This window comes from Acomys minous (genome assembly GCF_964271855.1).
Source record: "Acomys minous genome assembly, chromosome: 1".
In the NCBI taxonomy this organism is placed as follows: Eukaryota; Metazoa; Chordata; class Mammalia; order Rodentia; family Muridae; genus Acomys; species Acomys minous.
The window spans coordinates 33,644,658-33,665,811 of NC_140483.1; the positions used below are offsets into that span (position 1 = coordinate 33,644,658).

The window sequence follows — 21,154 nt, forward strand, 5'->3', positions numbered from 1 at the left end:
GCTGTGGCCATATGGTAGGGGAGGAGGTCCCCTTCTGTCAGAAGTCTAGGGGCGTGGAATAGGTCAAAAGATGGAAGTGGGAGTGAATAGGAAGATACAATCGGGATAACAATCAGGATGTAATCTGAATAAATTATAATAAATTAAGAAAAAAGAAAAACAAGGGCTAAGCCCATGAACGTACAGTGAAATTATTTTTGTTAAAATAAAATAAATCCCTAGAGTATTCAATGGTGAAAGAATAATCTTTTTAGTGAGAGAAACTAGAAATTCAGGATATTGTGTGTAAAAACAAAGTTGCACCCTTAAAACACATACAAATTAAAATGGATGAAAGGTGTAAATGTTACTAGGCTTACTATAAAACTCACAGAAGAAAATGAAGAAAAGCCTCATAATAATGAATTTGGCAGTCATTTTTCAAATAAGCTAAAGAAATATACAAAAAAAGGGAAAACAAACTGTTTTGTAACAATAATAATAATTTTAAAAGTACCAAATTCTATAAAATGTATAAAAACATAGCTGGGTTAATACTTAGATTGTAAAGATAAGTGTCATTTCAAGCAAAAACACAGAAAGAAAAAGGAGAATGTTGATTTTAAAAAAGGAGGGGCATATACTTCAACAAAGATAGCTGAATAGCTGACACACACATACTAAAAACCTGGATGTTCAGTATTAATGAACAGTAGAGAAACTAAAAGAAAAGCTACAGTGAACGGCCCCTTATGCCTTATACTCCTTTCAAATATTAAGTATTTATATATGTTAACAAAAACAGAAGGCAGGAGATAGGCAGGCAAAGTAAAGGAGTGAATTAAGAAAGAAAAGAAAAAGAAAAATGAGTGGTGGTCATAAAGGAAAGGGAAGAGAAGGATGCAGTGGGAAGGGTAGGGATGTGGGCCAATCAAGGGTAAAAGGGTAAAGAAACAGAACTGGTGACACGGGTGTAGAGGAAACAGAACACTGAGGCATTGTAACCATTCAGATCCTCAACAGTACACGTGCTATGGAAAGTATGGTGACACTTTCAGAAGAAAGTAACTACAGATCTCCATATGGCAGAGCAATTTCACTCCTGAGAATTAAAAAAAAATTAAATGAATATATATTTGCACATTTACTCATATAGACAGTAATATTACCCAAGATACTCAAAAGACATTCTTATATATAAGAAGAGTGAAGGACAAGCGTAAGATATGAAATGAAGGCCCCAGTGCTGGGTTATTACTTAGCCACTAATCTGGAAGCTACACAAACAAAAGAATGAGAGCAGGGAAAAGAAAATTAAGGTTACTCTATTTAAAAATAATTTTCAAAGATCTATATGATTATATGGGGATGTGGGTATACATGTGTGTGTATACATGTGGAGGCTCGAAGGAACCAGATCCTCTGGACTTGGAATTACAGCAGAGAGAGACTTGCTTTACTAACTCAGAAGCCCACACAGGACGGGACTCTACACAAGGTCTCCAATTTTTCCACTGACAAGTATCACAGACACACGGAATTTTGTTCAATTTAAGCAAAAAAAGAATATTCAGGATGAAAATGAATGTAAAGATGTACTTTGGCTTATTAGGATATATGGACATTCATAATAGCATAATTTAGAAACTGGAATACAGCATTTTCTACTCTCAAGTTTCATAAATAATTATGTTAAAGCACAAAATATTCACCATTATCATATTTTCAACAAAGCACTGTAGATTCAGGTAACAATTTCTAGAGCATGTAATTTTTATTTCCACCTAAAACTTTTAGATGGTCCATTTGAATCTGTTTATAAACCTGAGCTTAACTGATATTTATTATCATGCGTCACAAACACTGTTCTGACCATTGGCTAGATCTGGGTAGGGGTTTAAGGTTTACCACCTGTATTGTCCTTGGCTGGTGCCTTAGTTTGAGCGGGACCCCTGGGCCCAAATCTGCCTATCATAATGTTCTACTTGTAGGTTTCTAGGACCCTCTGGATCCTTCTACTTTGCTATTCTCCCATGCTTCTCTCATCCAGAGTCTCAATAGGATGTCGTCCCCTCTGTCCCAGTTTCCTGGTAAGTGAAGGCTTTCGTGGGACATGCCCCTTGGGCTAGTATGCAGATATAAGTGAGTATATACCATTGAGTCTTTCTGCTTCTGGCTTAATCACTCATTATGATCATTTCTAGCTCAATCCATTTATCCATAAATTTCAGGAATTCCTTGTTTTTAATAGCTGAGTAGTATTCCATAGTGTATATGTACCACAGTTTCTTTTCAAAAAAGATTAGTATACTTAATTTTTAAAGTAAAGTAAGGTAATCTGTTCATAATAACTCTGCTGTAACAGGATAGGAAGAATGGCAGAAAATAGCAAATAGTAAAGATTGACAAAGAAGAAAAGTAGAAAAGGGCAATAAAGTCAGCAAAATATACAAACTTGCCTTGGAAATATTACAACACCATGAGGCTTTAGAATATATGAACATTTAATGAAATCTCAAATTAGAAATTTCTAAATGCTTCAGGGAATAAGGTTTACTAAAAAGAGTTAGTTAAAAGATGACAGCAAGGGTTAACAGTGCTTGCTACATAGTCACGAGTGGACAGTGCCCATGTTAGTATACCACTAATGCCTGAAATTCCAAGTGAGGGATCTAACACCCTCTTCAGGCTTCTGCATACTTACATGCATACTTACTCCATGAGAGGTGTATAGACACCTACATACTCAAACACACGTAACGAAGTTAAAGTATTTTTAGGAAGTTGCCAGCAATTCAGTTAGAACTGTGTCGCACAAATACAAAACCATTAATATTATGAAGATACAGTGCATTAATTTTTCCCTCACTCAAAAGAAAAAACTGATTTCTTGCTTAAACTGTTTTTCTGATTCACAAAGAACTGACATGAATTTCAATAAATAATTTGCATAGCAGCCCTTAGGAGGAGTTCAGGGGAGTGCAATCCCCTATGCAAAAATAGGAACAGTACCTTTTGCATCATCAGAACCTGAGGCCAAAAGTTTAGGATCCATCAGATTAAAGTCAACACTCCAACACCTCTTTTCATGCTCCTTGATATAGAAGAAAAAAAGAAAGGAACAATTTATTGATTTGGGATGGTGAAACAGACTACAATCAAATAAAGAGCAAGAACACTGGAGGAAAGACATTTACTAAATTAATGTTTCTATAAAGGTATTTGATACATTCTAAAATTAAAGTCTGAGAAATCCTTTGGAAAAGCATTTAGTATTATCACAGTTATTTATATAAAAATACTAAGCAGTGATTGAAAAATTTTTTTAAAGGTTTATTTATTTAGTACACAGTGTTCTGCCTTCATGTAACACCTGCAGGCCAGAAGAGGACACTAGATCTCATTACAGATGGTTGTGAGCTATCATGTGGTTGCTGGGAATTGAACTCAGGACCTTTGGAAGAGCAGGCAGTGTTCTTAACCTCTGAGCCATCTCTCCAGCCCCATTTAATTATAAAGCACATGCATATCTTAAATTGTTAAGAAAACAAAAATATATAATTGTTTTAACAGTCAGTATTTATATTTACCTGATAGACCTTTGACCTCTGTCCTGTGAATCCATCCCATAGTATAACAGTGCCTTCATAATCACTGCTGGCTAACAGGTTCTTATGGTAACTACTCCAACTGATACAGCTGAAAGAAAGAAAAAGCTAAAACTAAAAGATGTAAGTAACAATGGGGCAAAATGAATTCCAGTGTGTTCAGGAAGAGAACCACTCATGAAAATGGTTTATATCAGTTCACAACCATTCAGAAGGAGATGTTAATAATATCTAGACTTTCAGACTGGAAGTACACTATCAAGGGCTAAAGCTAAGCACTTTGTACTCTGATCACAAAGTGTATGACAGGTACAAGCTGAGAGCTGCTATCACCTCTGTTACACGTGAAGGGCATAACTACTAAAGACAACGATGAAGGCCCAGGTGGCTCAAAGACTGTTACAGCAGAATGACAGATACGAAGGACTGTTGAGTCCCGATATTCCGTTGTGCTAAATCATATTAAGCTAAATAAATGAGTTTGAGTTGGATTTCAGCGTTTATATTCTAAAGGTCTTGACTAATATAACTTATGATTGAAATTCCAACTAAAATCACCAAATAATTTCAAAGTTTTAACATTTATGATTGTAGCTATTCTCTAAAAGTCTGCGTCTAAAGCAGTAAACTATTGTTGAGACATATGCATGTTTAAATCGTGCAGATTAAAATGTGTATATTACTGAACAAGGCACTAAGAAAAAGAAGTAACAAACATTCAAGAATGACTTTTACTCTTTATTGTATTTATGGCAAATTTGAGGAATTGGAAGGCGATTATTTGAATTTTAAACTATACTCAGTTTCCCATTATGGATTCATAAAAGCCAGGACTCTGATTCAAGATCCATCAATTAATAGCTGTGGCTCTGGTTAACTTAGTGTATTTCATGACTGGTGAAAACAAATTGAACACCTTTGTTAGTTGTGCTTAGGTACTAGTCCTTTGGCTCTGTAGGTTTTGGCCTTGAGCAATTTTGGCTATTTACTGAAATGTGCTTTATGGCATATACTTTATTGCATTAACACATGTCAAAATAAAGAAAGCAGTAGCACACTTATTACGTTTTCCTCGTGATGACAATGATTATGAATATTTAAAATGAACCAAGTATTCTGCTGGGTTTATTACTGTGATGTTTTAAAGAACAACTTTATACAACTGATAGATATTACTGTAATGGCCCCATGATACAAATAAGTATAAAGGGGTTAAGAGCACAGACTCCAGCTAGATCATCCCAGGCAAGCTATTTGCTTTTGGTTTTAGTGTCCTTCAGCTATAAATGGGGCAATAACAATAACCATCACAGACAACTACTAAAGCACTTCAGACAATGCCTAAAATGTAAGTATTTAATAATTCTTTCTACAATATATTCTCTACTTAAGAGATGGACTATAATAGATTCTCAAGTATGGTGCCACTGATAATTGGGCAGGCTTACATACTATTATGCAAAAATTAGGAAATAAAGACTATAACAATAGTTTGTTACTAATATCATTAAAACAGACATATAACACATATACTTTGGAGTCGACATCTTTAGTACAAAATCTAAAACATTTAAAATAGCAAGTCTGCTAGCCAAATGTACATAAGCATTGTTTCATACTAAAGCATGTGAACGTACACAAGCATTGTTTCATATTAAAGCATGTGAAGATGCACATCCATGGTAAGTGAAGTGTACGCTTAGGTTCAAATCTTCTATTTAAGATATCTTAGAAGACACACAGATGAAGGGAAGGGGGGAAGGGGGTGGGGGGTGGGGGGAAGTAAGCCAGAAAACTCCTGGTACCAAGCATTTGAGATAGAGGATACTCAAACTGTGTATGTGTATTTCTCTCAAGGTAAGAAAGCTACAAGGATGACTGATTTCTTTTTGAACCTACACTAGCAATCAAGTGCTCAAGAACAGGGAAATCTTTTTTTCTTCTTTGAGGGTAGAGAAGTGGGTGGGGGGGTGGAATAAAATAGGAAAGGGAACAGAAAAGAAAGGAATAAAAAAATAAAAATAAAAAATAAAAAAAGGGAGCAGATCCTAGAATTCCTGACATTCCTGTGGAACATGTCATTCAGTTCAGCACTGCTATGAATTATAATCCTTATTGAATTAAACTAAATACTGTTCTTCTATGAATTATAATCCTTATTGAATTAAACTAAATACTGTTCTTTTGATGAAAAACAACATCTGTGTGGAAAAATAAATCTTAAAACTAGAAACAATTGCAATATTTAGAGACATGTACATAGTATAGGGATTACTTCTCATGTTCAGATACTATTCATAGACAACAGCAAATGATAATTCCCACAGAAAGAAAGCAAACACCTACAAGGAAATATTGTTCTGCTTTCAACCAACAAGGCATCCTTTATATACAATAGACATGCATTCTGAATGAGTAAGGACTCTCATGGGAAAAGTACAATAATTTCATATTTACCACTAATACAGACAGCTATATACCTACTACTTTGTTCAAGAAAAGAAGAGAAATACCTGATTTTGGAATTGCAGGTCATTTCATTCTCAGGGTAATGAATATCCACTGCATCCTGGATGACTGTGCCATATTCATAGACTTTAATCTTCTTTGTAACCCCAGCAATTGCAAAATAGTCACAATCCCGGTCAAATTCAATACTACAGGGGAAGGGAAAACACACATCTTCTGTGACACTGTGCATCCAACCTTGTGGTACTATATAGAGTATAATTTCAGGATTTTAAGTTTTTGTTTTTTTTTTTTTTGGTTTTTTGAGACAAGGTTTCTCTGTGTAGCCTTGGCTGTCCTAGACTCGCTTTGTAGACCAGGCTGGCCTCGAACTCACAGCGATCCGCCTGCCTCTGCCTCCCGGGTGCTGGGACTAAAGGCGTGCGCCACCACGCCCGGCCTAGGATTTTAAGTTTTATTCCTTCTATTTCCCCAGTACTGGGGCTTGAACTTAGGCATATAGGTGTATCAGTCAAGCATAATACCACTGAGCTATGCCGCCGCCCCCCCCCCCCCCCCCCGCATTGGCATTTTCTCTTTTTAAAGAGCTTCTATCTAACCCTACAGATGAGTCAGCTTCCTGAAATACCTCCAAGTTCCACTAGGTCACATGTTCAGAGTACGTTATCAAGTCATCAAATTATAAGAATTGGGAACTGTACTGATCTATAACTTTTAAGGTGAATGTTCATTCCTAGGTACCGCGCATTTCAGTTTACATTTAATAGCCACATTACATGTTAGCATAGAAGCCTTTAATGGTTTGAAAAATTACAAGTATCAAAAGAAAATTACCAATTAGTTTTTTCAGAAATTCTTGTTATTACTCTTTCAAGGTACTTAATGTTATTTTAATTAATAAATCAGTGAACAAACAGATTTACTGAAGCAATTGGGTGGCAACAAAGTGACAGAATATTCATTGAAAACAGAGGAACTATACCTCAAATCCATTGCTTACTCTCAAAACAAATACCTTTTCTCTGAATTACAAACTAGCAATGCACATTCCTTATTGCACCTCCCTTACTGCACAAACAGGGGACACTCTGAAACCCTTTTCTTGGCTCTTGCAACTTCTTGTAAACACAAATTCCAAAATAAGCTACTTCAATGCAAAATACAATACTTATCATACACCTAGAAATCTAATTTGCCTAATGCACATAAAAACTGAAATGAACCACCATACTCAGTACTTCTCAATATGAATTAAGTGTCCTTCCAAGAGATTTAGCTGTAATTCCAGAGAATACAGAAGAATTCTCACTGATCTATAATTACTAATTTTCCTAATTACCATATTAGATACTGCTATCATCAACTTTTCAGAATACTGAGTGTTACAGTGAAGTAATCTACTCAAAGTTAGCTGGCTTTTAAGTGCTTTGAGATGACATTAAGTATCGGGTAGTTCCGACTTAGGAACTGAGGCTAGTAATTACTAGGCTAAATCACAAATCAAATGCCTTATCTGCAAGTCAAGTTGTAAAGTCTACAGTTCAAAGCTCAAAAGTTAATGGATTAGTTTATATGTTTTCTGAACCTACATATTCCTTAATGCCAATTAAGTAGGTGTCATGATAAGATATACCAGGCATTCATTAAATGCATATAGATACATACAACTGCATTATATACTTGAATAAATGTGTGTGTGATGTTTAGGGATGCTAGCTAGATGATATACTTTAAAAGGGTTACCTGTGAAATACTAATACAGAATTAACAAAGTTACTACTTAGTTAATAATGTACTAGGAAGCTTATTGAGCCTATGATTAAGAAATATACAATAAAATTTCTTTTTTTTATATTAAAATTCTAAAAATGTTTATTTAATCAGACAGTGATTTGTAGACTAGGCAACATCAGATTGCAAGTATTTGGTTTCCAGTAAAGAAACAATACAGGATGCATTTTAAATGTATCAAGGAAAGTGAAAGAAAGTATTGAATACTTGAGATAGGATGATAGCATTCCCATTCCAAGTTACAGACGACTTGATAGTTTCAGGCTTGTTATTTCAGTTTCAATTTTCTAGAATAGAGGCCTAGGTTGCTACACCAGTTTGAAACTCTTGATTTCACAATTAATTATCACTTTTAATTAATTAATTTACTTTGCATCCAGACTTCATTTTCTCCTCCCTTCTCTTTTTCCAGTCTTTTTTCCCTAGATCCTTCTCACACCATCCACTCTATTCAGAAAAGGAGAACCCTCCCATGGATGTCAACCAGCCTTGTCACATCAAGTTGCAGTAAGATTATTAGCATCTTCTGTTACAAAAGACAGAAGACGCAGCCCAGAGGAGGACAATAAAATTTCTTATAGACACATTTAAATACTTTTCACTACAATTTCAAAACATTCCTTAATTTATAAGTTTCAAATTTTTTCCAGTTAAAGTCAGTAACAATAGCAGAGTTTAGAAAATAGCCCTCCCAAAGACATGACTATATACCAAAGCCATACATTTATATAATATTAATTGAACTGTTGGCTCAACTACCATGTCCTGTGCTATGGGTTCTAACATCATATTTATATTGATGACAATTTTTTTAAAGTAATTTATTCAACTTTAATCTTAATTGTAGCCCCCTCCATCTCTCTCTCTGCCTTATCCCCCATCCCCTACTCATGAGAAAAGGGGAGCATCCCTCCCCAATCAAGTTATATCATGCCTGAGGGCATGTTCTACCCTGTGGCCTGGCAAAACAGCCCTGCCAGGAGGAAGTGAACAAACAGCAGGCAGCAGAATCCATGTGAGGAACAACAGTCTGACCCACATGAAGTGCCTATCTGTGTGGGAGGCCTAGGTCTAGTTTATGCATGGTCTTTAGTTATGGCTTCAGTCTCAGCAAGCCCTTCTGGGCCCTGGTTAGTTGGCTCTGTTGACCTTCTTATAGAGTCCTGTCTTCTCTAGGAACTTCTATCCTTCCCTCCATTTCTCCACAAGACTCCCTAGGTTTTGCTTACTAGTTGGCTGTGAACCTCAGCATGTTTGGATTAGCTGCTGGGTCGAGCTTCTCAGAGGACAGCTATGCTAGGCTCCTACCTAAAGAAACAGCAGAGCATTGTTAACAGTGTCAGAGGTTGGCTCTATCCAACGGGGTGGGTCTCAGGTTGGGCCAGGCATTGGTTGTATATTGCTTTAATCTCTGTTCTATCTTTATCACTACACAACTTGTAGGAGTGTAAGTTTGGGGTTGAAGTTCTTGTGGGTAAGTTGGTGTTTCCCTCCCTCCACTAGGAGTCCTGTCTAGTTAGGTTCTCTTCAGTCTCCATGACCCCATCCTCCCAGAAGCCTACCATGTCTTAGGTCTCCAGCTTGTCTCAGAGATGCTCCTGCCCAGTCTCTCATCTCTCCGTAGTCCTTCTGTCCTCCCGCTCCTGCTCTCCCTAGGTCTGATCTCCACGCTCATTTCTCTCCACTCTCTCTCCCTCCTACCTTATTCCCTCTTCTCAACTTCTTCTGCTATCCTATTTCCCTTTCTGAGTGAGATTTACAAAGATTTAATCTAAGATTTAACAAGGATATCTCTTGGGTCCTCCTTGTTACTTATCTTCTTTGGGTGTGTGAATTGTATTATGTTTATCCTGTATTATATGCCTAAAATTGGCTTCTAAGTGATTATATACCATGTGTGTCTTTCTGGATGTGGGATAACTCACTCAGGATGATCTTTTGTAGTTCTATCCTTTTTATGATTTCCTTCTTTTTAATAGATGGGTGGTATTCCATTGTGTAAACGTACCACAGTTCCTTTATACATTTTCAGTGGAGGGACATCTGGCTTGATTCCAGTTTCTGGCTATTATGAATAATGCCACCATGAACATAGTTGAGCAAGTAAGTGTTCTTGTTGTACGGTAGAGCATCTTTTGGGTACACCCTTAGGAGTGCTATGGCTGAGTCTTCAGGTAGATCTGTTCCCAATTTTCCAAGAAAGTACCAGATTGATTTCCAAAGTGGTTGTACAATTTGCACTCCCACCAGCAATGGAGGAGTATTCCCCTTTCTCCACATCCTCGCCAGCATGTGCTGTCACTTGAGTTTCTGATCTTAGCCATTTTGATGGGTGTAAGAAGGAATCACAGAGTTGTTTTGATTTGCATTTCCCTGATGACTAAGGACATCAAGCATTCCTTTAAGTGCTTCTTGCCTATTAGAGATTTCTTTGTCGAAAATTCTCTGTTTAGTTCTGTACTCCATTTTTAATTGGATTATTTGGTTTGTTGGTGTGTAATTTTTTTTGGTTCTTTATATATTTTGGATACTAGCCCTTTGTCAGAGGTAGGGTTGGTGACAATCTTTTCCCAGTCTGCAGGCTACCCTTTTATGATGCTCATCAAGACCAGCTCCAGGAACTGTGAAGAGGAGAGAAGAGACGCGGATCCTTGGTAGGGAGGATTGAGCAGGCGGCGAACTCCTGGTTAAGGGAAACCAACCGTTGGTTGAACAAATAGCTAAAGGAACAATTTGTTGAGGAGAGGTTGGGGCAAGGAGGAAAAAGAAATACTAAGAGACTCAGGCATATGCGGTACAAGCTGAAGGTCTTAAAGCCCTGGAGAACTTTTCTTCTGGCTCTCTGTCTGTCTCTATCTCACTTGCTGTCTGTCTGACTCCTTGCTCACCTACTGTCTTTCTAACTATCTTCTTGTTTGCTTTTACCCATCCTTCTAATTTTCTTGGTTGCTGTTACCAATTTACCTACCTCTCTTGCCATTCCCCATCTCTCCATCTCTCTTGCTGTTCCATCTCACTCTAGCTTACTCTCTCCTGTCTGTTACTTGCTTTCCCCTTTTCTCCTTGGGCCAACCCCAGTGTTTTATTGGAATGAAGTTCAAATTTTTTTCATTTCAGGTTACATCATGATTTTTTCCATCTTTACAATCACTAGGGCAATCAAAAAATCAACAGAGTAACAAGGAAGTACAAAAAGTTCTGTAACCTACAACAACGCATACAACAAAAATCAATTAATTTCCAAACAACAGTCAGCATAACCTGCTTGTTTTCTTTTAAACAATACACAGGAAAGTTTAATCATAAATTTCCTTAGGCTAAAGCCAATCTGTTTACAAGGTGGTCATAGCAACATAGCTTGAGTTGGATATTCTCTAAAGAAAAAACTTGACCTACTTCCAGTCCCAGACCAACAGGTATGCTATCCAAACCTAGGCTAACTGCCGAGGGGTCCTCTATTACAAAAATACCTATAAAGCATGGCATTCCAAGCCCACCTTCTATTGTTTTCAAAGCAGATTCTAAGGAAACATTTCTACAGGTAACAGTATCTAGCTAGGTACTGTTATATCTAGGTCTTAACTTTCTTGCATGCAGTTTTTGCTTGGGTGCTGACAGTCAAAACATCATTGTGTCAAGCCTTTGGTCAGATGCCCTCTTTCAACATTCTCTGTGGGAAAAGGTTTTCCCTGTATGATTTTCCTTGGGGCTGAGAAATAAAGAGAAAAAAGTTTTAGGAGAAATAGCTGAGTTCTAAACACTACACCTGGACCATACATAACATTTGGGGGCAGTGGTGATCAGCAGATCATCTTTGGAACTTTGTCAAGCAAAGCCTCAACAGCTGTTCTGGATGTCTAGTGATCATGCTGGACAGTTGGAGGTCTCTGGAACTTTGTCAAGCAAATCCTCTATGACTTGAATCCTCATGCCTGCAATACTTTTGTTCTGTTGACAGTGTCATTTGCCTCACATATACTTTTCAGTTGCAGAGTGCCCATTTATTAATTGCTGATCTTAAGAGACTGAGCTATTGGTGTTCTATTCAGGAAGGTGTCTCCTGTACCAATGAGTTCAAGGTTTTTCCCACTTTCTTTTATATCAGTTTTAGTGTCTCTGATTTTATGTTGTGGTCTTTGATCCACTTAAACTTAAGTTTTGTGCACGGTGACAAATATGGCTCTATTTGCATTTTTCTACATGTAGACATCTAGTTAAAGCAGCACTATTTATTGAAGATACTTTCTTTTTCCATTTTATTGTTTTGGCTCCTAAGTCAAAAATCAAGTGTCTGTAGGTATGTGGGTTTGTTTCTGGGTCTTCAATTTGATTGTATTCATCAGTCTATTTCTATGCCAGTACACGCTGTTTTTATTACTACTGCTCTGTGGTACAGCTTAAAATCAGGGATGGATATCATCTCCAGAGGTTCTTTAATTGTATAGGATTATTTTTTTAGCTATTCTGGGTTTTTGTTTTTCCATGTGAACTTTAGGGTTGATTTTTCAAAGTCTGTAAAGATTGTGTTGGTAGCTGGGCAGTGGTGGCACATGCCTTTAATCCCAACACTCACAAGGCAGAGGAAGGCAGATCTCTGAGTTCGAGGCCAGCCTGGTCTACAGAATGAGTTCCAAGTCAGCAAAGGCTACACAGAGAAACCAAAACCAAAATTGTTCTGGCATTTTGATGGGAATTGCATTGAATTTGTAGATTGCTTTTGATAAGATGTCCATTTTACTATGTTAATCCTACTGATCCATTAGCATGGGAGATCTTTCCATCTTTTGATATCTTCTTCAAGGCAACTATCTACCCGCCCCCTTGAACATGGATAAGGAGACACACACAGATACACACACGCATGCATGTATGCACAAATACACCCCAACTACTGATGAAGAAACAGTACTTTTGCTCTTTAGTTTTACATCAACTTAACTCAGGTGTAGAGTTACTTTGAAAAAGAATTGCAATTGAGAAAATGTCTCCACAAGATTGACCTGACTGTATATTCTTAATTAGTGATTGACGTGAGATGGCTCAACCCATTGTGAGTAGTTCCACTCTAGGCTCCTGGTTCTGGGTCCACTAAGAACGCATGCTGAGCAAGCCAGTAAACAGCATTCCTCAATGGCCTCTGCATCAGCTCCTGCTTCCAGCTTACTGCCTTCCTGCTTGACTTCCCTTAGTGATAGATTGTGCTGTGGAACTATAAATGGAAATTAGCCCTTTCTTCCCCAAGTAGTTTTTGTAGATGGTGATTTTAGTCCAGCAGTAGAAACCACAAATAGGACAGTACTGGTAAATGACAGCTATTAGAACTGAAATCTGGTCTTTAAAAAGGTGATTTAGGAATGCCTAGTACTTCAAGTAAGAGCCAATTATATAACCCTTGAATATATTTCCTCCATCTATAAACAAATACTACTAAGAAATAAAACGTATTGTAATGCACAAGTGAAAGTATGTAATTAAGAACAGACAAACTACTAGTTCTTAATATAAAAAAAAGTTTAAACACTAACTTGTTAATAATTAGAAAACACTACAGGGAAAATTGACTAAAAGGCCTAAAAGATGACCTGTGTAGTCTTCGTTGACAGCTGTCTTCATACATCCCAATAGATTCTGTACCATACTCTTACCTTGCTTTAATGGCTGACTCACAACCATACACATAGAAGTGGCACTAAGTGACTCAGTGGGTTTTTTGTTTTTGCTTTTTGTTTTTTTTTAAGTAAAATAAAAGCATATGAAGTTGGGAGGGGGAAACAGTGGGAAAAAGTGAGAGGAACTGCATGCATGCGGAGGGAGGGGGTTGGAAGAATGTATCTGATAAAAACAAATTATATGTATGAATGAACTGTCAGTAATAAAAAGTTCATTTTCGTAGGATTTGTTGTTCATTTCAAAACAAATCTTTTTCTTTTGAAAAAATTATATTACTGGAGACATATTTTAAAAATAGAAACAAATTGTGTTTTCTTTCATATTTTGCAATTTTCAATTGCTCAAGAGCATGATTTATTCCAGCAGTTGAAAAACATAATTAAACTATAAGAAGCTGACATATCCTTCGTCAAAAGGGCTATAAGTCAAGTGATTAAGCAGCAAGGCAACAGACCATAAAGCACAGTTGATTAATGCACCTTTTCCATTCCATGTGGCACAAGCAATGCAGAGCTGTATATGCCCAAGCAGATCATTCTGTCACTAGTTTCAGTTTGTTATATGTTTAAGCAATTATAAAATGAGTATTAACAAACAAGGTAAATTAATATGCCCAAGCACTAGAACCCAATTTAGCAGAAGAAAATATAGTAAAAATAGTTTTTAAACTATCATTTACCAGAATAGTATGCCACAAGAGTCACAGGGAACTATAATTTCAAAAAAGAGAGCAAAGACTTAGAAAGTGATTATTATAATAAAAAAGACATTGCCAGGTCTTTAGAGATACAAACACAGGCAAAGTCAATTAAAACTGGTGTCATTCAATAGACTCATAAGTTCTAATAAGCAACGCCCTTATAATACATATTACACTGAGTGTTGAGCATTATTTTCAACACTATATGTAAGTACAACTCTAAATCTCCACTGTGTAGATGTGAAGTCTTTGTTGTAGGTTATACCAAGAGGTCCATTTAAAATTCAAGGGGTCCAATTTCAATCTATGCTCTCAGTCATTACTCAAGACTACCATTTTAATAAGAATAAATCAGCTGTTCTTTTAAGAACATATCCACAGAAAAGAGAATACCATAGAATAACAACACTTACTATTATACATATATATATAATAAAAAATTAACTCTGGAAAGCAAATGATGAGGTTGATGAGATATCCTTACAGGATTTTAAATTAACAATAAAAATTACAAGTATAAGTGAATGACAAACAAAAGACAGGCACAGAAATATAAGTCAACGATAACTCAGACTCAACAGAACAACAAAATGAAGCATGAATAGTCTCAGCTATCAAACATCTAAATAGCCTGACAGAAAAACCTAGACACAATGTTACAGGAAACTAAAGAAATAAATATTGGATGTGCACTAATGCTAACACAGGCAACTATAAAAGCCCCTATCCAAATCTAATCTTATTTTTCTCTTTTCTACTCCACTTTGAAAATTTTTTTATTTATGGTGTGTGTGTGTGTGTGTGTGTGCATGCGCGTGCGCGCGTGCATACACACGCCCACATGCGAGCACATGCACATATACAGTGTATGTATCACATGCATGCAGATGTCCAAAGAAAACACTAGTTATAGTTGGTTCCAAGCCACCAAATATAGGTGATGGAAACTGAACCCAGGACCTCTGTAAAAGCAGCAAGTGCTCTTAACACCTGAACCATGTTGTCAGTCCCTCTAATTTATTTTAAAGAAGGACTTAGAATAAATTTCTTGAACCAGATTTGGTGACAATCACTTTCTGTTATATAAAGCCCCTAATTTAATACTGTGAGATCCATTACAATGAAGCTTGAATGATCTATTAAATTTTATTTTAAAAATATTATGCCACTCAACCATATACAAAAGAATAAGCTTCCATTTAGATCTTGCCAAATATGTAATCATCTGCCCTACCTAAAAGCAATGGGTAGGTTCAGCCTGTATTTCCTATCAAAGATTTCTTAAACATAAACAAATAAAAAAGATTTTGTACTACCTTTAAAATTAAGCAAATGGCCTGGCAGTGGTGGCGCATGCCTTTAATCCCAGCACTCCGGAGGCAGAGGCAGGTGGATTGCTTTGAGTTTGAGGCCAGCTTGGTCTCCAAAGTGAGTCCAAGACAGACAAGGCTACACAGAGAAACCCTGTCTCGAGAAAAAAAATAAAATAAAATAAAAAATAAAATAAAATTAAGCCAACGGAATGAGATCACATCATTTACACCATGCTGTCTCCTCACCTAGTAGTATTCTTGGCAATCATTCCATGTCCGTATGTGTTAGAGCCACCTCCTTTACTTGCAGTAGTTGTACAAAATTCAACTGTGAGAATGCATTTTAATTTATCAAAACATTGTATCAATAAAAGCCATTCAATTTTGATTTTTGTTACTGTTCTCTTTTGTCGTGGTTTGAGACAGGATTTCATGTAACAAGCACTGCCAGGCATTAGTGAGGATGACCTTCAACTCTTCCTCTTCCTGTCTACACCTCTCAAATGGCCGGGGTAACAAGCATGCATCCCTACACCTGGTCTCCTACACTGATTTTTCGTTCTGTTTGTACTTTGAGACAGGCTCTCTCTCTGTGGTCTGGCTGTTCAGGAGCTCATGGTACAGACTAGAGATGCCCATGCTTGTACTTACAGAGCTCTGGGATTAAAGGTGTGCCCACCACGACCAGCTGGCTGTCTTATTGTTAAACAGTGCCTCAACAACACAATACTTTTCTATACTTGTCATTTCTTATGTATTTGAGAATATGCTTAAATATTAAGCTCTAGATCAGAAATTTTGCACATTTTAATAAAGTAAAAATCAAACCACTCTCTACTTATATATAATGTCACAATCACCTCAATTTCTTATTTTTTGATCTACTATTCTAACAGAATAGATGGACTCAGTGTCTTTCATGCTATACATGATTTCGTCTACTGACTTCCCTTCTGAAATTTCCATTTCAGTATCATCTGTAACACTTAGTACCACTCTTTCTTCTAGCAAGTCATGCATTCTTGGATTTTTTTTCTCAGTTTACTGCCACTCTCCAATTTAAACTGTGTCAAAATTCTTAAATATTCCAACAACAGTAAAGATAATTATTATAATATGATCTATCAGTTGTCTCTGTCAAAGATCTCTACTTCTTTCAAGTTGCATCCTATAAAACCATTACCATGCTCTCTCAGAACTGATAGTGTCCCTCCCCCATTAGCCCTAACCTTGTCAAAGCACTTCGAGACAACTATCTCCCTTTTAAAAAGTTGACTACAGGTTTCCAATAACCCTTCGAGGTTTTCATCTGCTGTTAGCTACACATGCACTTTCTTCATCTCCTCCCAACAATTATATGGACAACACTTTACCTCCCTCATATACAACTGTATTTCTGATTTTTCACTCCACTTTTGACTTGGCTGAGAAAACATACAACACAGCTGCTACAGAGAGGGGAAAAGTCAAAACTGCGACAACAAAAACAACCAAATATGCAACCATAACTACTATATACTACCCACAAAATTCCTCATCTACTTATTTTCTAAATGACACAGAAGGAAGGTTCATAAATTGTTCATTCTACTCAATTTTTTTTTGTTCCTACACAATCAAATCACTCCTAGCAGATTTCTCTGCTCTTTGTAAAAGTTACAAAAACTTAAGGTGTTGTTTGCTTCTTCAGTCGAGCACTTCTTATATTTCCTTCATAACCAAGTATTTATAGTAAGGAATGTATTCTTAGCAGTTCACCTATATACATGATATACAAAACTTTCATTACAGTTGCCTGACTTCCATTTTGACCATAAGCTGCCAAAGGTTTTTAAATTTCCTTGTGATAGGGTTTTTCTGCTAAGATTGTTATAAACATCTAATCTTAGTGTTACATTATGATCAGAGAGTACTATTTCTGATAGTTATTGTCGGTAATTTTAAAGTTTGGTATATTATCTAGACTCTGAACATTTTCTATTGTTGAATGAGCAGTTTATAAAATAATATATATTCTTTGTGAACATTTGTGTATGTGTTCTAGCTTTGCCAACTACGCTATTTAGATCTTCTACAGTTTTATTTAATTTTGTTGAACTTTGTCACAGACTAGTATCTGATCTGTTTCAGTGTCTTGAACAGTTAAATGTTTATTTTCTCTTACAGCTTTTTATGAATAAAACTACTTATAACTAATATTCCATTCTCTGAACTACTTTTTTGTTGCTCTAATAGAAAACCACAATCAAATCAACATAGGGAAGGAAGGGTGTACGCACTGCACAGTTCCAGAGGGTTAAGGGTCTTGTCATGGTGGGAGAGCATGGCAGCAAACAGGCATGGTGCAGGATGTGGAAGGCGAGAGCTTACATTCTGAGCCTCAAGGAGGAAGCAGAAGAGAATGAACTGGGAATGGCACGAAGTTTTGAATCTTCAAAGCCTGCCTCCAGTGATGTCTTTCCTCCAGTGAGGCAATGCCTCTTCAGCCTCCTGACACAGTGCCACCAACTGGGGACCAAGCACTCAACTGTGCAAGACTATGGGAAATTACTGCGTTCAAACAGCACCCTCACCATGGACTATACCTTCAAGATGTGTGTGTAGGAAAAGGGGTAACAAGGGGGATTGAAATCTCATGTTTTCTCAGCTGACACAGACTTTATTTTCAGTTTTCAAAGTTGTAAGTTTTTAAAAGCCACATACAAAGATTTGATGCACTGTGAAAATATTTTTTGAAAATATATACTTATAAGTATCAATCATACCTGTTTTCTATTATAGCTGTCATTTGTGATACATACTGTTTCAACTACGTTTTTTAACCCTGTGCCAGTGAAAAGGTATAAAAAACGATCTGAGCACAAAACAAACGTGATACTTAGACACAAACAAGCATTTCCCACACTGAACATTTTGAACCTATTCATTATAAGTAACTGTAAAGATCTAATTACTGCACGGCTTTACCTAACATACATGTACATCTTATGAAACTAAGAAATGATTCCAAATATGTATTTGGGGACTTTACATGTAGTCATAAGTCTTTGCTGTTTTCACCAATCCAGTTCTAAAAAACAACTCAAGTTTGTTTTCTTCTTTAAGCAAACTACTTTTCACAGAGGCCTGCTTCCAATTTAATAGTGCAACCAGATTTTTACATTTTGAAAAACTATTCACTATACGGTCAGGTACTTCAACTCTTCAAAGTGCATTCTCCATAACATTCATACATGAATTCTATCTTTTTGAAATTATTATAAACCTGAGAATAATATTTTTCTTTTATATGGGAATAAACCATATGACCATAAGATATCTAAATCAAATCAGTATAGTCGCTATTAAGTGTACTAAGGTGGGGGAAGTAATATGTATTTATTTATTTCAGCAGTGTGATGTTCAAATAAAACTTTATTTATGAGAACCTAGTCAGTTAAGCACAGTGACTTGCTAGCATGCAGGAATTCCTAGGTTCTATCTTAGCAATGCACAAAAGTGGGTAGTGCATACCTACGATCCTAGTACTAAGCTTATGAGGCTTTTTACTATTTTCAGATAAGTTCTCATGTAGGCTGTCCTTGAACTTTCTATGTGGCCAAAACAATTAAAAGCCCTCATGAATTTATTGAAGGAAACTAAAATTGGAATTTCATCTAAATATTGCACCACAATTGTACTCATCTTGTTTTTAACATTTTCAAGTGTAAAAACTATTCTTGCTTGTGGGCTACCTAAGACCAAGCAATGAGTTGGAATTGTCTAGCAGTTATTTGCTAATCATTACTCTGATTTAATGGACATACTCATTGAGGCTTACACCTTAAAAGTCCCAATATATTTTTATCTGATTATTTTATCAGTTGGCTCACTTTGCCTTTAGTTCCCTAAATCCACAATATCTAGCTTTGAAACAATTATTTTCTAGAACATTTACTCCGTCATTCCCTCTGGCTAGCTGCTAATAGCTGGGCCAAATACACGGCCTGGCAGACTATAATGAAACACTCCTATGAATGTGAAGTGCTTGGTATGGTAAAATGTCTTTTTTCCTTAGGGCAATTAAGATTCAAATTGCATCCTTAAACCCTTAAATATTAATGCACAGATATCAACTCTGATTTGACAAAACATATGAAATCATAAACTCTATTTATCTAAATCAGTGGTACTCAATCTGTGGGTCAAGACCCCTTTGGGAGTTGAACGCCTTTTTCACAGGGATTGCCTACCTAAGACCATCAGAAAACACAGATATTTACATTAAGATTCCTACAAGTAGCAAAACTAAAGTTATGAGGTAGCAACAAAATACTCATATGGTTGGGAGTCAACATAATATGAGAAACTATATTAAAGGGTCACAGCATTAGGAAGGTTGAGAATTGCTGATTTAAATGAATTCAGTTAAAAACTCACTTGTCCCAAACTACCTCTTCTATGCACAGTAAACCTGTGTGGGTGGTATATACCAAAAATCTTTGATAAGATGACAATAACTTTTGAAACCAAAGGTTAACAAAACTATCTATCAAAGCAGAAAAAATACAAAATATGTTTTGTCCCCCAACTACTACGATCTTTATCCCATGGGAAATGTGTATTTAGTAAGATTAAGATTAAATAGAGAGAGATTATGAAAGCAAAATTTCAATCCTACAATTCTGAAACTCAAGTAGAAGTTATTTCTCTCAGTAGTGTCCCCCAGTAGTACTTACAAAGTACCCGTATTTTTTCAGTGTATAAGACGAGTGGGAATATAAGACCACCCTCAACTTTTCCAGTTCAAATATAGAGTTTGGAATATACTCGCCTTATAAGACTATCCCTCTTCCAGTGCACACCCTGTGCAGCAGACTTGGGCACGTGTCTATTTGCAGGCAGGGTACAGACAGCCAGGCACTTTATTAAGTGCTGGTAGACAGACAGTGCCAGTCCTCTGAGTCTAATGGGCAGGTTCTGGTGGAAAGCCAATCCATGCTCAGGTTCTCTTCCTGGAGGTACTGGAAGATGTGTGCAGCTTGCTCCTCCCTGCATCATACTCTCTGCACAGAGTGGGAAATTGGCCAGGGCACTCCCCACTATCTGCGCCAAACATATGAAGCAAGGGGAAGCAAGCTGCAGGTAAGTACCCAGAATATAAGACAACCCTGACTTTGGCATGTGGGCCCTGTCTGCTCTCTCCTGGTAAGCTTTGTGCTAGGACATAGGTGAGCGGACCCCCTGCAGATAAAGCCCGCAGACCCAAATGTGTTAAAAGATAGTTCCTTATAGATCCTAATCTACACAAAAGGCGTCAAAAGCTGGCTCTTGGAAGAAAAACATATGAGAGGTACCTGGAGACAAGCCCCAGAAAGTGTCCAGAGGCTGAAAGGGTCAGTAGTGCAATGCCCACCCCGTCCCCATAGCCTTCTGCCCTTGCCCTTTTTTAAGCTTAGTGAATTAAAATCAAGTTGTTTGACTCTTTTTGCCTTTATTTTAATAAAGTGTAGTCCAGCCTTTCACAAGCCAGAGGTCCCCTTCTCCCTCTGGAAAGAAGCAGATTTCTCTTGTCTCAACCTGGCTGAGCACAGCTGCCCTGCGTTCCTTCCCTTCCCAGAAGGCCCCCTCACCACCAGGTTTTC

The 21,154-nt window shown here is 36.9% G+C and overlaps 1 protein-coding gene across 4 annotated transcripts in view; it reads right to left on the reverse strand.

The window, feature by feature from the left end:
• The window catches only part of COP1 (COP1 E3 ubiquitin ligase), a 119,099-nt gene that overhangs the window by 33,960 nt on the left and 63,985 nt on the right, over positions 1-21,154 (reverse strand). For all 4 annotated transcript variants that reach the window (XR_014781569.1, XM_084794597.1, XM_084794596.1 and 1 more), the window contains exons 12-14: positions 6,101-6,244; positions 3,570-3,678; positions 2,992-3,073 (exon numbers count right to left, since the gene is read on the reverse strand). Coding sequence is in view for 3 of the 4 variants with exons in the window: in XM_084794597.1 (XP_084650723.1) it covers positions 2,992-3,073; positions 3,570-3,678; positions 6,101-6,244 (335 nt within the window). In the remaining variant the exon portion in view is untranslated. The remainder of the gene's footprint in view (positions 1-2,991; positions 3,074-3,569; positions 3,679-6,100; positions 6,245-21,154) is intronic.